This window comes from Cydia amplana, chromosome Z, assembly GCF_948474715.1.
Source record: "Cydia amplana chromosome Z, ilCydAmpl1.1, whole genome shotgun sequence".
Taxonomy (NCBI): Eukaryota; Metazoa; Arthropoda; class Insecta; order Lepidoptera; family Tortricidae; genus Cydia; species Cydia amplana.
The window spans coordinates 7,119,477-7,136,534 of NC_086096.1; the positions used below are offsets into that span (position 1 = coordinate 7,119,477).

Below are 17,058 nucleotides of genomic sequence, written 5' to 3' on the forward strand. Positions count from 1 at the left end.
CAAATTAACCACAATGGATATTGAACTTTCAGGTTAGATAATTCACCAAACGAAGCTTATGATTAGAAATTGGTCAAAATAACATTGTTTTATTTTATTTTAAAAGTTACAAGCAGAAGTTTCTACATCTGAAGCGTAATTATGGAATCTGCAGTACACTTGACCTTTCAAACACCGACTACCTAGTTACCCACTCCGGGACAACCGCTTAGTTATTAAATAGTGTTTCTCTGGCTGTGGAAAACATTAATTTACACATGTGCTTTGTATGATTATGTTTGAAGATTTGGTGTCAAATTAAAAAACAAGACTACATTATATTATAGCACCAACACTCTTGTGCTTAAAGGTGCATCCATAGTTAAAAACTGCAATTAACATTAGGTAACTTACCTAGTTACTTACACTAAGGCCTGAGTGGACGCTCGAGTTGGGCGTGCAGCGGGGCGGGGCGTGTGGCGTGCATGTTAAACAAATGCAAACGTATAGGAGCGGCCTTAGTGCACGCTGCTCAAATCACTTGTGAGCCCGACGCCACGCTGCACGCCCCGCCGAAAGCTCCGCTTCGAGCGTCCACTCAGGCCTTACACTTACTGTTGCACAGCGTTGTTCCCCAAAAGTTAACTGCGGTGTGGATGCACGCCTTAACTGACAATTTGTAAATTCGGAGTCTTGTGAAATTAACTATCAGTTTAAGCTGATTTTTTTTCTGTGTCACTTATAGTAGTTACAAAGGGACTAGGTATTTTTAATATACATACCTATTTTGGCAATATTTTAAATACATAATAAATAAATAAATATTTGACATTCTTACACACACAAAGTAAGTTGTGTTGTAGGTACTCAGACAACGATATATATAATATATAAATTATTAAATACATAGAAAACACCCAAGAATCAGGAACAAATATCTGTGCTCAACACACAAATAAATGCCCTTACCGGAATTCGAACCCAGGACCGCGGCTTCACAGGCAGGGTCACCACCCAATAGGCCAGGCCGGTCGGTCAAAAAACTATATTAGTTTAACAACTTCGGCAATTAACATGATCCATAGGACTGGGGGCCGATTTTTGAATTTCGACCACTCGATTTCGTGTATTTCGTTAATTAATTGAAATCGAGTGGTCAATACCACTAGATTCCAAATTTCAATCGCTCGTATTTCAAAAATTAGCATTTCGCCGTTTTCCACCGATTTTCGAGTGACGAAATCGAGCGATCGAAATTCAAAAATCGGCCCCCTGACCTCTCCCAGGAAATTACATTTTCCTTTAAGTTATTAGAGAAATAAGTTAATGTGCAAAGGGATTTAACCCCAATTATACACCCAACCCAAGGGGCTTGTAAGTTAATATTATCACAGGCAAAACCACAGCTGGTAAGGTGTTTAATTTGTAACAGTATAAGTGTAGTAAGCTATAAATTCGTAAAAGTTACGTAACTCTGGGGCGCTAGGCGTTACGCGCACAAAATGAGAAAAGTTAACAATAAGTTGCTCACTTAAAAAAAAAGTGTAACTCGCCTTTCACCAAGAACAATAACCGCTACCTACGTAGAATGTCGCTACATAACGAAATGGCGTTGCTACGAGATACGGCGTAGCACTCGCACCACCCACGCAGTAAAAAAGTACGAGAGGCGTATTCTAATTGTAATAATAATAGGCTATGAATTTGATCTGGATTTGCTATCGAGAGTCTATGAGAAGGCCGATGTCGAAGGCAGAGGGCTTTTAATGACGGTACTGAGAATAACAAGAATATTTTGACCTTCTTTGTTCGTAAATACATATAAATTATCCCTTTATATCGGTAAACAGAAAATAAACACGAGGATTAGGGGTGTGATAAATTACGGTATACATATATCAAAAGTGAAGGGACACGTACTTCATATTCAATTCCGTTAGATGGATAGAACTCGCGGGCAAGTATGTAGAGATTTGTTTAAACGTTAAATTAAGCAAGGCTAAGAGTGTTCAGGCATGCGATTTATGCAGGATGGTCCAAACCTTGACGTCCAAAATTTTTTTTTGATTCCTGACGTCGTGGCCTATCAGAATATATTCTATGTATCCCGGGGTATACCATGTATCCCGAAATCGCGAACAAAAAAAAATTGGCTGGTTCATTTTCTAATGGGAGGGCCCATTAGAAAATAAACCAGCCAAAATGTATGAAACAGCCAAATTTTTTTTGTTCGCGATTTCGGGGTGGTCCCATAGTAAAAGTTGCTCAGTATAATCCCAAAACCTCCCTGACAACGGGAATGCAGTTATTTTTTAGCCACCCTGTATGGGAACCCCGGAATTTCATAACAAAAGTTGAAAGTTAAAAAAATCATAACTCGAAAACTACGAAAAATCGGCTAACATACATGGGGTATATTCTGATAGGCCACGACATCAGGAATCTAAAAAAAATTTTGGACGTCAAGGTTTGGACTACCCTGTATACTGGTTTTCAGATTTTTCTCTCATGGTGAGGAATATGGCTTACTCACGAAACGGCAACGGCACGAAGTTGATAAACTACTAGTACTACTAGTTCACCGTCTAACTCCACCCTGCACTAGCTAGCGCCATGTTTTTGTTGTTGCTCATTCTGTTTTTTATAATTTTTCCTTTTTGATAAATAAATACAATACATACTACTACTAGTTCACTTATTTTCAAGTATTTAAAGTTGTTGAAAAGCAGGGCAAGCGACGAGGTGACTAGGGGGAAGGTTACTAACTATAGATAAGTACGTACATGCCACGCCGTAAAGTAATTATTAAATGTATGAAAAATTGTGTTACGCGTTTGTATTGCTGTCATGGACGCTAAAAGGGTTATTGTTAATAAATTGATATAGATGTCATATAGAAAACGATAGGTATCCATGACCTGCTATGCCCAAGGCTGAGTTTGAATCGTCTCCGCCATTTTCGGGTGAGTGATTCTACGAAATTTTCGTTCACCTTATAATCGTGGCCGCATGGTAGACAAAATAGCTGTGGACTCAACAAACTTTTAAGGGGCAATTTCTTTGTGATGGCGTTATGTAGAAATCCCCAATTGCTTTTCTCATATGCAATAAATTCGGTCACGATCACCATATGTTACTTTATTCAGGTTGACTCACGCTAGACCGAGCCGAGCCTAGGCCGCTTCTGGCACTTCGTTTTCTATGGATAGCACCACGTGGCAGAATCACAAAAACATGGTGTAAATTCTGGAGTGTAAAAGACATTCTAAAAAGTCCTATACCAATGCCACTGAAAAAAAAAGTCATAGACTCCTGCTTACTACCATGTCTAAGCTATGGGTGCCAAACCTGGACATACACAAATGACATTAAACAAAAAATTAGAACCTGCCAGAGAGCACAGGAACGAAGTATATTAAAAATAAAACGGTTAGATAAAATAAAAAGCTCAGAAATAAGAGAAAAAACCAAGATCGTAGATGCCCTGGAACACTGCATAAACATGAAATGGAAATGGGCAGGACACGTAGCAAGGCTACCTTATACAAGGTGGACGAAGCGAACCACGCTCTGGAAAGGACCACCAGGCAAACGCAGACAAGGGCGACCACAGGCAAGATGGATAGATGACATAACAAACCACGTCTCTAGCAACTGGCACACCATAGCTCAAGACAGAGAGAGTTGGCGCAAACTGGGAGAGGCCTTTACTCACGAGGAGGTCCGCTCATTCAAACAAAAATATAGTAAAAATATAAGGAATAAATTGTATTGTATAAATTGTATAAATAGATAACAGAAGTAACCTTAGTTTGTAAACTTTAGTTAGTTAAGTATGAGCTGGAATAAAAAGGCTTTTATTTATTTATTTATTTATTTATTATTTAGCACCACGTGATCACAGATCAGCCGTCATAGAAAATGACGTTTCGGACGCCTCGGCTCGGGCCCGGCCCGGTCTAGTGTGAGTCAACCTTTATTCTGGGACGCCGGGCCGGGTTTCTACAGAAAACTCCGTTATTGCAAGAACGAACAATATAGATATAGACATTCCTACTTTGCTAGACAATGGATTTTGTTTTATAACCCTGGTCATCGACGTCATCGTCCCAATTTACTGAGTATATTATGTACATATATACAAAGTTGAAAGGCAAAAGTAAAATGTTGTACCTACTTTATTTTCATAATATGATTTTATATTAAATAGTTTATTTAACGTAAATAATACAAACTGAATACTTGAGGACCTTATAAAATAAAATAACTAAAACTAAACCTCAAAAAAAATCCCTAAAACCTACCTTCTAAACCTAGGCCCCTCGGCAAGGTGCCCATCACGCAGGCAGCAATCCCGCGCTGTATAGCGATGGCAATCCTTTGCGCGAGAAAGCGGCCTGCGCGAGAGTCCCCTGTTGCCTCCCTTAACCGCTTACCAAGCTCTTTAAGGAGCCCACGCGCTCCTCTACCCCACGGTCCGAGTGTCTCGATGTTATATTCTATTTACTATCTATAATATTTATTAACTTACTTTATAAATACCGAGAATGAGCAGGCAGCAAGAGATGAGGCCGAGCGTACTGGTAGCCAGGAGTGTTATGTTCAGTGACACCGTTACTGCAACAAGCAATACGTAAGGTCACTATAGATACAGTCCAGATATTAAATATCGACACGGACAATGTACTAAAAATATGTACACGCTACCTTATTAGGTACCTATATGGGCAACAGGTAAGGTCGTGTACACATATTTTTGGCAGATCTTATGATATTTAATACCTTGACGTGTATACCTACCTAACCTACCTACCTAAGTAAAATGTAGTGGGGCTCCTTGAAAATAGGGAAGTAAGGTTGACGAAGTATAAAGTGAGCTGATCTCTCGGACAAGTTTGTACAAGATCGGCTGACTATATTTCGTTTACGTAACTTTAATTGGGTGGGTTAAATGTTTTTTGTTATAGGTAACTTTGTTCCATCTACCTGGAGATATGGAACCCTTACCATAGAGAAATATAATAAGACAAAGAGTGCTCACTCCATACATCAGTTAGACTATTAATTTCAGTGTCTACATCTAGCATCGAGTAGCGGAACTATCAGTACTGCTACTTGACAATAGATGTAGCACCGACCGGAAAGTCTTATCTCAACAGCATAAGACTTTCCGGGCGGTGCTACATCTATTGTCAAGTAGCAGTACTGATAGTTCCGCTACTCGATGCTAGATGCTAATAGTCTTTTTGGTACTAAAACTGATGTATGGAGTGAGCAATCTATGTATTTTTTTCTCTATGCCCTTACACAGTGTTGCAAAAAGTGTTCTAACACTAACATCAGCCACACTCATAATTTGTATGTTATGTCACAAATATTCTTACGAAATCACGCCATCTTTTGTACCTTAATCTAAAAGGCGTTTCAAAAAATCACAGACCTCATACAAAAAACCTTGGAGGATACAACTAAACGGAGTAGCCATTACAGGCTTTCCCCTCTGTCGAAAATAGGCGGCCGACGGTCATACACAATGTATGGACTGACGTTTATCTGACATGGCTATTTTTACGTTACGCATACATTTGACGTTCCCCTCCCCCGCAAAAATCGGCAGACTGTTTTGTACAGAAAATTGCAGACATGGCGTCTCCATTTGATTATATCCTCCAAGCAAAAAACCCAACCTTCATTAATTAGGTTAGGTCCGATACAGTGCCGCACCTCGGATTCGCTCACGGTGCCTTTCCAGGTCACTTGGGCGCGGATGCGGCTCGTTTCACAAATACGACGCCAGGGTTAGGGTTGACACCTAATCTTATTATATAATTCACTTAAACGACAGGGTACGTTGTGAATTCAAATTTTATGGAGTTAACTTAATTACATTTTGCATTTTTAATGCCTTTTTTAACTTTGTGGAAATAATTTACTACAGGAAAAATGGAAATGATGAAGTTCGAAGACTCATTAATAATCTCAGAAAAAAAAAGAAACAGGTGTCACTTTGTTTCTGTAATCAATAAAAAAAAAATAACGTATTTAACCTACTTACATAAATCTCAACGTTACTTAACGTTAAGTTATGTAATTCACTGAGAAACGTAGGTAATCAAATTCAGAAGCAGCGCCTAGTCAAAACGTCTTATTCTGCATACGAATCTCAAAGTTGACGAACGATTTATCGACTTAGGGCGGCGGAGTGGCAACCCTCGGAGGCTTTCATGAAATGTGAAGATACATTTTTACCGCATTGAATTAGAAATGTTTTGGCAGGGCCCTTTCACTGCGCGACGTGGCGGTTGGAAGTTTCTCGGGTTTCGTTTGAAACTTTGTTCTGATAACACATGTTTTATTAAAGGCTAGGTTAAGAGACTAGTCGCGAAGAGGTAAGATGGAGCAAGGAAATATTATTTTAAGAAAAATACGATATTTTTTTTGTCGTGTTACATGATGTGAAGACACATTATAAAATTATATTCTACTGCTTTCATTAGGTAATTTGTTTGCTTTTACTGTGAAACTGTACTTCTACTTTAGTTTAACTACCTACTGATTTTTAAAATGAAATAAAAAATGCTGTTTCATTCGTTTAATATTCTGAACTGACAGAATTTAATGAAAAAACTGTAATGCGATTTTGAAAGTTGACAAAACAGTGATACCTAAAGTTTTAGAATTGCTTTCTGAAACATATAATATCGCCTTTTTTGCTCGGTTCGAATCAATTTACTACCATTCATTCTTTATTAAATTCCATTTCAAGAACGAGGCAGATAACAAAAGAAACTCGAACGTCGTGTCAATCTCGAAACGCCAGGGGCGCATATCATATTTCTTCTAAAAGATATCGGCTGATCTCACGTATCTTAAGCTACCAATTTTACAGAAACACAGTCTTACAGTCACGCAAAGTTCATATTTGAACAAAATATAAGTGACATGCGAGATTTAGAAGGAAAACAGATGATTAGATCGTGGAGCGGTTAGGGCACGTTTCGCGCCATGCATATTGTATGCGTCTCAATCCTACGAGACGGGCCATTATTTGAATAGGGCATTGCATTTCTGGGCCAAGAACAACGCTCTTGAGGCACTTACGTCTCGGGAGAGATATTTACATGCGCAAAATACATACGTTCCTATTGATTTAAATAGCAGTGCGTGTCACTCGCAAAAATACCTACAATTTTCTAAGGCGGCGGAAATTATCGAAAATGTTCGGAAATATTTACTTATAGACGTATTGGAACATCATTTCGGTACACGACAACAGATATCTAAGCAGCTATCGAATTTATTAAAATTTTCGTTAAAGCACATTTAAGTCGCAAAAACATTGGGTGCCGAAATATTTTTGTCGAAAATTTGCTATATATTTTACGTAATTCGGGTATAAATATATACCTTATGCCAGTTTATGGTTAGCTTTTTTTGAAAATTATGAAAATCTAACCAAAAAATTGTGCGTCCGTCCCCAATTTCCATTTACTTGGAGTTTCTATTTTTACGTTTTCGTTACATCGAGGGATAGAGCCTGTCAGGTTGCCTATACTCGTATCAGATTTGAAAAGTCGTATTTGGCATGTTTTACAATCTCACAATGGTGGGTATATGCGATAGTATATGTAACCCTGTACGGATATGATGGTCGTTCTTGTCTACGTGACAGCGTGATAAAACGGTGTCCGTCACTTTCTTTCCCACGGTGTTAAACAGTGACAGTTATTTTATCACGTGGATAAAGATGGATAAAGCTATCCATAATAGGCTGGCTGAAGCGAGACTCAATTTTTGATAGTGTTATGGTACGAACTTGACACAATTCGTAGTGCATATAGTGCGCGCCAATAAGTGCGTGCGATATGCCTCATCATGAGCTCATGACACGAGTCGCAGTGCATTTTGCGCACCGATACAAGCGCGCCATTTTTAAAATCTGAATACTGCTCCTGATCCTGAGTATATCAAGGGCATTTCAGTTTCTGAGTGAATTGTTAAGTACTACCCAGTTAGGATGCACCACGAAAATCTCAAAACAAAATAATATATTTAAAAACCTAAACATTTTTTGCAGAGACCGCAATCCTTTTTATCCTGCAGGCGTTTGCTTCGCAGACAGCAAACTGGGAATTCTCCGCATTATTCATCGTGTTCACACAGATTACACAATAAACCAGATACGCCACTCGTATACACTAGTCTACACTTTACAGTACTACATTTCTTGATAAAATTATTTTTATAGGGGTATGATTATACTTTTATTATATTTAATTGTCGCCAATTCGTGTGAGCAAAAAAGGTTTAAGGTATATTATTTATGCCGTAAAAAATGCTTTTAAGTAATCTAGTTGCCATATACAGGGTGTCCCAAGAAGTAGTGATATACTGAAGCTGGGAGGTAGAGGACCTAGAGGGCTATCTGAATCACCCATATGTATGTTCCGCGATTTTTCGTATTTTCGGAGTTATGATTTTTTTTAATTTTTCACCTATCGCCGAGTACGATGAGATTTTTATTTATGGTGACGTAAATTATTGCGGTAGATGCTTGATTTTTTTTGTGTGCTAAGCTGATAGATAGGCCAATAATAAAATTACCCAGTACGTTTTATTTTTCTAAGCGCCCTTGAAGTTGTGAACATACTGGGTAATTTTATCTTTCTAGGCATTAATTTTTTTTTAATTCCATTCAAAGATCTAACGATAGTAAATGTTACCATACTGAATTGGCCTATCTATCAGCTTAGCACACAAAAAAAATCAAGCATCTACCGCAATAATTCACGTCACCATAAATAAAAATCTCATCGTACTCGGCGATAGGTGAAAAATTAAAAAAAATCATAACTCCGAAAATACGAAAAATCGCGGAACATACATGGGGGTGATTCAGATAGCCCTCTAGGACCTCTACCTCCCAGCTTCAGTATATCACTACTTCTTGGGACACCCTGTATTATTTTTACTCTTGTTAATACAAGGAATATGTTAAGTGTTTAAGTACGAACAAATTTTACGTTTTTAACTGTAATATTAAAATAATTCTATTGTTGAACGTGTTTATTGAACAAACATCATCTTAATTGGTTGCAGGAGGTCTTTGGAGGTTTATTATAAATACTGGAAGGCACTTTAGTTTGTCAATACATTATTTAATATTTATTTTATAAACTTTATAAACACAACATTACATGACGGCGTTTGGAAGTAGAGTAATTGACATTCTCAAGTTTGAATTAAACATCATTCAAACTTGAGCTTCTGTATTCAAATTAAATGTGTCAAGCCAGTGTCGATTGCATATACACCCTCTACATACCAACACACCCCCTCAATCGACTCTGCTTGAAGCATTAATTTACAGCGCTATTCTTTAGTTAAGACAATATTCCAATAAATAATTTCATATAAGTACAATAACCAGAAAAAAAAAAACATAACACATCCTGTATATTTCCCTCATATTACATCACCCTGTATATTTCCAACATATTACATCACCCTGTATATTTCCAACATATTACATACATGTAATCCCCATTCAACAAATACATTACAGTAAATTCTCATTCAACAAGATAAGTACTCAAATATTCCTCCACTCGATACGTCACCACAAATTATCTATAATAAACGTTTTATTCTTCCACTCTTTAATAAATCCTTTATTCTCCTGCTCGACTCATCAACAATATTCCTCTTCTATATTTCCTTTATACTCCCACTCGATTCTTCCATACTAATCATATTATATAAAATAAAACCTTTATTCACCGACTCAACTCTTCAACATCACTAATAATCTATACCTAATAACAATTCTAATACCAATTATAAAATATTAAAATACAGACTTAGAAACAAAAAAAAACTCAAGGATATTTATCAGAAACGATGTAAAATGTACCTATTAAAGAGAATGTTACTCTTCTTCTTTTTTTTTTTTTGTGATGGATGAGGTTAAATAATGATTCAGTTACACTTTCTACACTTACACCCCCTTAAGTGAATCATTATTAAGCACCCCCTCAATTTTGAATACATTTTGTTTCTAGAATCCTTGATCCTCAAGTTTTCTTTCAATAAGTACATATTTCTGTATTATAATATAAAAGTTTACACACCCTATAAAAAAAAAAACTTACATACTACGATATAATATAAAAGAAAAACCCCGACATTTATTCAAAATAGTTATTAACGTTCACTTTAGCCCGCACTTATACTACATTGTCTACACTCAATAGCTCACATTATCACTAAAACACTAATCTTCGTTGACATTTTTCAAATTTTACAGCTGGTAAACTTTTCGTTAGTATATCAGCCAGCTGTGATCCAGTTGGACAGTATTTTACTGTAATCTGATTCTCGTCGATTTTCTCCTTTAGATAATAGTATTTTACGTCTATATGTTTGCTTCTTTTTCCCATGATTCCTTTCTTCATAAGCCAAATCGCAGACTGATTATCCACTCTCATCTCAACTTCGAGTTTTTCTTTGGTTATCTCATAGATCAGATCCCTTACGAACAGTAGTTCCTTACAACATTCTGCTGCTGCTATAAATTCTGCTTCTGTACTGCTTAATGCGACTACTGATTGTTTTCTTGAGCTCCATGCCACTGGTCCACCATTCAGCCAAATCACAAAACCAGAAGTGCTGCGTCTAGTGTCTGGATCTCCCGCAAAGTCCGAATCACAATAACCCCTGAGAACTTTATCATCTTTACTAAAGTGAATCCCTTTTTCTGCTGAACCTTTAAGGAATCGCAAAATTGTTTTAGCATTGTTTAAATCATTTAAATTTGGAGAATTTTGATGCCTCGAACAATAACCTACGTGAAAACTAATGTCTGGTCGCGTTTTATTCGAGAGATATAACAATGACCCTATCATCTCGCGGTAAAGCTCATGAGACTTTGTATCAACTTTAACAGATGGATGTTCTTCTATCATAATTGTTGGGCATTTACATTCTTTTGCATTTTCAAGATTAAATTTTTTAATGATTTTCTCACTATATGTCTTCTGAAAAATTTTAATCCCCTTCTTATCTTGCTTTATATCCAAACCTATATAATTAGTTACTTCATCTAAAATTCTTAGTTCGAAGGATTTTTGAATTGTATCTATTATATGCAATAGATCTTCTTCTCTTTCTCCGAGTACTAATCCGTCATCGACATATACTGCAAGGATAATTTTCCTTTCACCTTCCATGACAAAGATGCATTGATCAAGTTTCATTTGTTTAAAACCCATCTTTGTTAAGAACTCTGTAAACTTGATATTCCACATTAGTGGAGCTTGTTTTAAACCATACAAGCTCTTGTTTAGTTTGCATACTTTGCCTTCTTTGTCACTGTAGCCTTTAGGCACCTTCATATATATACATTCCTTCAAGTCTCCATGTAAAAAGGCCGTTTTCACATCAAACTGCTTCATCTTTAGACCTTTCGCTGCCGCAATTGATAATAGAATTCTTAAAGAAGTAGTATTGACTACCGGACTATATGTCTCATCATAATCTATTTTGTACTTTTGTTGAAAGCCCCTTGCAACTAGTCTGGCTTTATACCTACCATCAGACTTGACAGTAAAAATCCACTTGCTAGTAACTAATTTCCTTCCTTTTGCTTCTTGTTCATCCACAAATGACCACGTCTTATTTTCTTCAAGTGATTTAATTTCTTCTTCTATAGCTTGTTTCCATTTGTCCTTTTCTTTTGATTCTATTGCCTCCTCGTAGGTCAACATCGATGCTTCAGTGTCATAATTCATTAAATAATCTTTATATCTATCGGGTAGTCTACGTTCTCTGGCAGGCTGAACTCTTCTATTTTCATTATTATCACTATCATTATTTCGATTACGATTACTTTCAACTCGATTTTCAACTAGTTCAGTATCAACAGGTTCTTCATTTCCATCATAGTATTCTTCATTACTTTCTTCTTCTTCTACTTCTCGGTTTGTTTCACTTTCATTTATTTCAACTTCATTTGTTTCATTGTTATTTGTTTCATTGCCATTTGTTTCGAATTCATTTGTTTCTACTTCATTTGTTTCATCTTCATTTGTTCCACCTTCAATTGTTCCACCTTCAATTGTTTCACCTTCATTTGTTTCGTCTTCATTTGTTTCGTCTTCATTTGTTTCGTCTTCATTTGTTTCGCTACTCAATCTTCTCAAATGAATATCGCCTTCTCGAACACTCTCCATATTTCTACTACTCATTCTTTTTCTTAACATTTCACCTTCTCGACCTTCATTATTGTTGACTCTACCACCTTGATTTTCTTCCTGTCTATTAACTTCTTTATTTCGTGTTGTGCCTTCCCTAACCGTCTCTTCATTCTCTTCGAATATCTTCCAAAGACCTCTAATGCTTTCATCATTTTCTTCATTTAGATATATACCTTGCTCGTCTTCATTTATTCTTACATCCCTGGCTCTTACAATTGTTTTCGTTTCATCCACCCATATTTTGTAACCATTTCTGATATAGCCAATCAGAATTCCTTTATTACATCTAACTTCTAACTTTCGTACACCTGAGTTTATTTTATAATAGGCTGTTGAACCAAATCTTCTTATATGCGATACATTTGGTTTGAAGCCAAACCACATCTCAGCTGGAGTTTTGTCTTTACCTTCGGTGGGGCTTCTATTTATTAGGAAGCTGGCAGTTGTAAGTGCTTCGCCCCATAGATAGTTTGGAACACGGCCATCGAATATTAATGCTCTAGTTCTTTCTAACAGGGTTCTATTTAGTCTCTCCGCTTTTCCATTCAGTTGCGGCGTATAGGGTATTGTTAGATCTAGAATTATTCCTTTAGAGTTGCACCAAGACATTAGATTATTGTTCGAGTATTCGCGTCCATTATCGCATCTTATTTTTTTCACTTTTGAATTGAAATGATTTTCCGCTAAAGTCACAAACTGTTTTATTTTGTCAAAGGCTTCACTTTTAAAAGTAATTAAATAAACGACACAAAAATGTGTAAAGTCATCTAGGAAAGTAATAAAATATTTTTTGTTATCCCAAGTGGGAGTTTCTATTGGACCGCAAACATCCGTATGAATTATTTCCAAAGGGAATTTAGCTTGAATTCTATTGTTTTTGAAAGGTTTTCTAGTCATTTTCGCTTTGACACATATTTCGCAAAAATGTTCTTGATTTGCCCCCCCAATTTTAATACCGTTTACCAATTTAGCTAGACGCGGCACATCCGATACGTGACCGAGCCGGCGATGCCAGATATCGACATTCTCGGAGAACAATACCTCTCGAACGATATTTGCAGAAAATTCTGTTTCATAGAGACCGTTTCTAGTTTTATAACCAGTAAGAATAATATTATTATGTTTCTTTACAGATACCTTATTTCCAGCGAAGAGTACAGATGCACCGTGATCAGTGATTGAACTTACAGATATCAGGTTTCTAGAAATTGCAGGAACATATAGTACATCTTCCAGTTCAAAACCATTTGTGTTGACTGTACCTATTGCTTGAGCGACGAGGTTCTCTGCATTGGCACATCTTATATCTACATTTATATTTTCTGTGGAATTTATGATATCATTATTGTAAAACATGTGGGAAGAAGCACCTGAATCAATTATAGCTCTAGTACTAGTCGTGTGTTTTATTTGTTCACTCACCAGGCTAAACGTACGGCAAAACCTTTCAATGTGTCCCTTCCTATTACATTTCCTGCATATTTTTGTAGAAAAACATTCACTGGAAGTGTGTCCACTTTTATTGCAAATGGTGCACTTTTTATTAAAGCAGAATCTCGCAATATGACCTGGTTGATTACAGTTAAAGCACTTCTTTTCATTACTTTTCATGGCCTCTTCTGTTTGTGGAAGTATTTCTGAAGGACTACTATCAAATAGCTTAAGTTCTTTTTGAATACGTTCAATGAGAGTATGTATGGTTTGATCAGATTTTGGAGTTACCTCCCATACAGTTCTAAAGAAATTTAAATTAGCTGGTAAGATTGTTAAAATCTTTTGTATAAGCATGTCATCATTTATTTTATTTGTGGTAGACTGTAGTTCGAAACACATATTTTGAAGTTTGCTAATGTCCTGAAGTATATCTCCGCTGAATTTATAGTTGTAGAATTCAATTACCTTTAGGTGGCTGTCTTTTTCCACTTTGTAATTAAAGACAACATCTAACTTATCAAAGATATCCTTTGTAGTTGAGCAATTAATAACATAATGTAAGATATTCTCATCTATTGATTTTAAAATAAAATATTTAGCCTTTGCGGCTTTACCTTTATCTTCGCTGTCTTCTCCAACTCCCTTGGCGTCCAGAAATAATTTTGCTAATTTACGCCACGTAGGATAGGAGGAATTTAAATTCAATTTATTTAGGCAGTCCGAATTCTCCATCATTTAAAATTACGTACGGTTTACTGAAACGTCAAACTGGTTGCTAGCCTTATTTTGTAAACAACTCCGTTGCTAGGCTTATCTTCTGAAATATTTGTGTACGAAAGCTGAATCGTTTTCCTGAAACACTAAAATTAGTTATTTTACTTTATCTTGTGGGCTCCATAACCTCTTAATTGGTTGCAGGAGGTCTTTGGAGGTTTATTATAAATACTGGAAGGCACTTTAGTTTGTCAATACATTATTTATTATTTATTTTATAAACTTTATAAACACAACATTACATGACGGCGTTTGGAAGTAGAGTAATTGACATTCTCAAGTTTGAATTAAACATCATTCAAACTTGAGCTTCTGTATTCAAATTAAATGTGTCAAGCCAGTGTCGATTGCATATACACCCTCTACATACCAACACATCATAATAGTTATTTTCGATACAAGTGCGAAAAAGAGGAAATTCGAAACGAGTGGCGATAAATTAAAACACGACCGAAGGGAGTAGCACGAGTTGCGAGTTACCTATTCGCACGTGTATCGAACAACGTTTTACAGTACATATGGCACTTTAAAGTTTCGAGATACGCACGAAAAGTGCTATTTTACGCACTAGTGTGGAAAAGTAGATGTACTGTAAAATATATTTCATGCGTGTAGCCTATTGTTTGACTGCGAGGCCTGAAAATGATTGACTGTTCATAGTATTAATCCACTCCACTCGGTTTATTTGCTATGTGTCTCAACACAGAAGACATAAACTTCCAAGGTTCAATGTGAAAATGTGCCGCTATCCTAAGTCAAAGTACCTACAATAATACTACAATTTAAAGTCAAATAAAATACCAAAGTGTAATGACTTAGCGGCCAGTTTGCAAATTCTATCTAACAACGATTTTCACAAAAGTTAGCCAACAAGAATTTTAAGATTTAATCTGACTTCAAAGAATGAATTTAAGTTTGACTACCGTTAAGGGATTAATTAAGCTATCCAAGTTAAAATCATCACAAGTATTACATTTTGATTTTTCTAATCGGCCCACAATGCTTTAAATTGAAGCCATCTTATCTTGTACCACATAAAGTTTACATGCCATTATAATGGTAAGGTACGAGGTTAGAAAATTAAAAGGTAAGCAAGGAGCAACCTATAGTTTCCGAGCGAAGTAAGGCATTCAATATTTCTAAGAAAAACGGTTTAATTTCGTGTTGATTACACCGTAAACGTATTTTACTTAGGTATACAGGCCTAGTAATCTAAATCCGTTTGTTGGGGATATAAAAAGGGGAGTAAAAGAACAGTTTGTTATCAAATTAATTCAGCTGGCGTATTATGGCTTTAATTACGTAATAAAATAAGTGTGACTTATGGACACCATGCGATTAAAACAGAGTAAACAGACATACACTATCATTATCAAACTAGTATAAGCTATTATAGCTTTATTTCATGAGTAACTATCGCGGTAACCAAAGATAATTACATACCCCATTGGGACTAGCTCTTAGTCTAGTACTTACTTGGTGTTATTTTCTCCGGCTCTAGAAAACTTTCTGATTCTGGATTAGTCATCTCACCGCTCAAGTACCGTTGTTCGACCTCTATAAAGTGGCCCATGGTCACGATCGTTATCGAAAAGTATACCTGTCAACAAACAGCCAATATGAACCTCTGTATCTCAATAAAAAAAGTAAGTATAGGTCTTTAACTGAAGCAATTAGTAAGTCGCCTGTTATAAGTGGTAGAACTGTATAATAAATACCTACAAGTCTAAAATGTTTATGAAAATATGTATATGATCTTTTTTTATAAATATTAGCCTGCCAAAGTCAATTGAGGTAGTGGGATGGTAAAAGTATCAACCAATAGAAAGGCAATAAACCAAATAAGTAGTAACGCATTCTCGCACCACGCCACTACCTTGCTCTGCCTCGGTTTTGTGAAAGCTTATACATTTTCTACCCCTACTTTCATAACGGTGATAAGATTGAATACAGATTTACTATTAACATCAACTGAAAAAAGATGTGAAATTATAAGTTGTAACCGCGAGAGGTTCACCCATTAAACCTAACTACCTTTATTTTATATTTTATCATACCCCTTAATTTTATATTTGCCGTCTTTTGGGTGGCAATAATGCGTTGTTGATAAGGGCATGATTAACTGGATCATAGCGTTAACTACCTGGAGGCAGATTCTGATTTAACAATTTATAAAGGTTTTGTTCTGGTTTTGTTGCAACCTTGATAATTGCTCAACAACAAACCAAATCGTTAAATCAGAATTGGTCTCCGGTAGTTTATGGACTTAGTCGTGTCGTAAGAAAAAGTGAGTGTACTTACTAGAGTGTACAAGGCCGAAGCGTAGCAGCCGCGGCGCAGGCTCCTCCAGCAACAGCAAGACTGGATGATGGCCATCTTGCCCTGTGAATAAATGAATACATATTGGACAACCTTACACAAAGCAACTGTGGGGCTACCACAGTAATCCCAATAAGGCTTTACAATAAGAGCGCAAACTATTTGCGACTCATTCACGTTCCAGGGGGCCGATTTTTGAATTTCGATCACTCGATTTCGTCACTCGAAAATCGGCGGAAAACGCTGAATTGCTGATTTTTGAAATACGAGCGATAGAAATTGGGAAACTAGTGGTATT

General features: G+C 36.4%; 1 protein-coding gene across 1 annotated transcript in view; it reads right to left on the reverse strand.

Moving 5' to 3' along the window:
• The window catches only part of LOC134661915 (uncharacterized), a 77,024-nt gene extending 60,201 nt beyond the window's left edge, over positions 1–16,823 (reverse strand). Inside the window, exons 1-3 of the mRNA XM_063518163.1 lie at positions 16,743–16,823; positions 15,918–16,041; positions 4,511–4,596 (exon numbers count right to left, since the gene is read on the reverse strand). Of these exons, the coding sequence (XP_063374233.1) occupies positions 4,511–4,596; positions 15,918–16,041; positions 16,743–16,817 (285 nt within the window). The 5' untranslated portion in view covers positions 16,818–16,823. The remainder of the gene's footprint in view (positions 1–4,510; positions 4,597–15,917; positions 16,042–16,742) is intronic.
• Between the last annotated feature and the right edge of the window lie 235 nt (positions 16,824–17,058).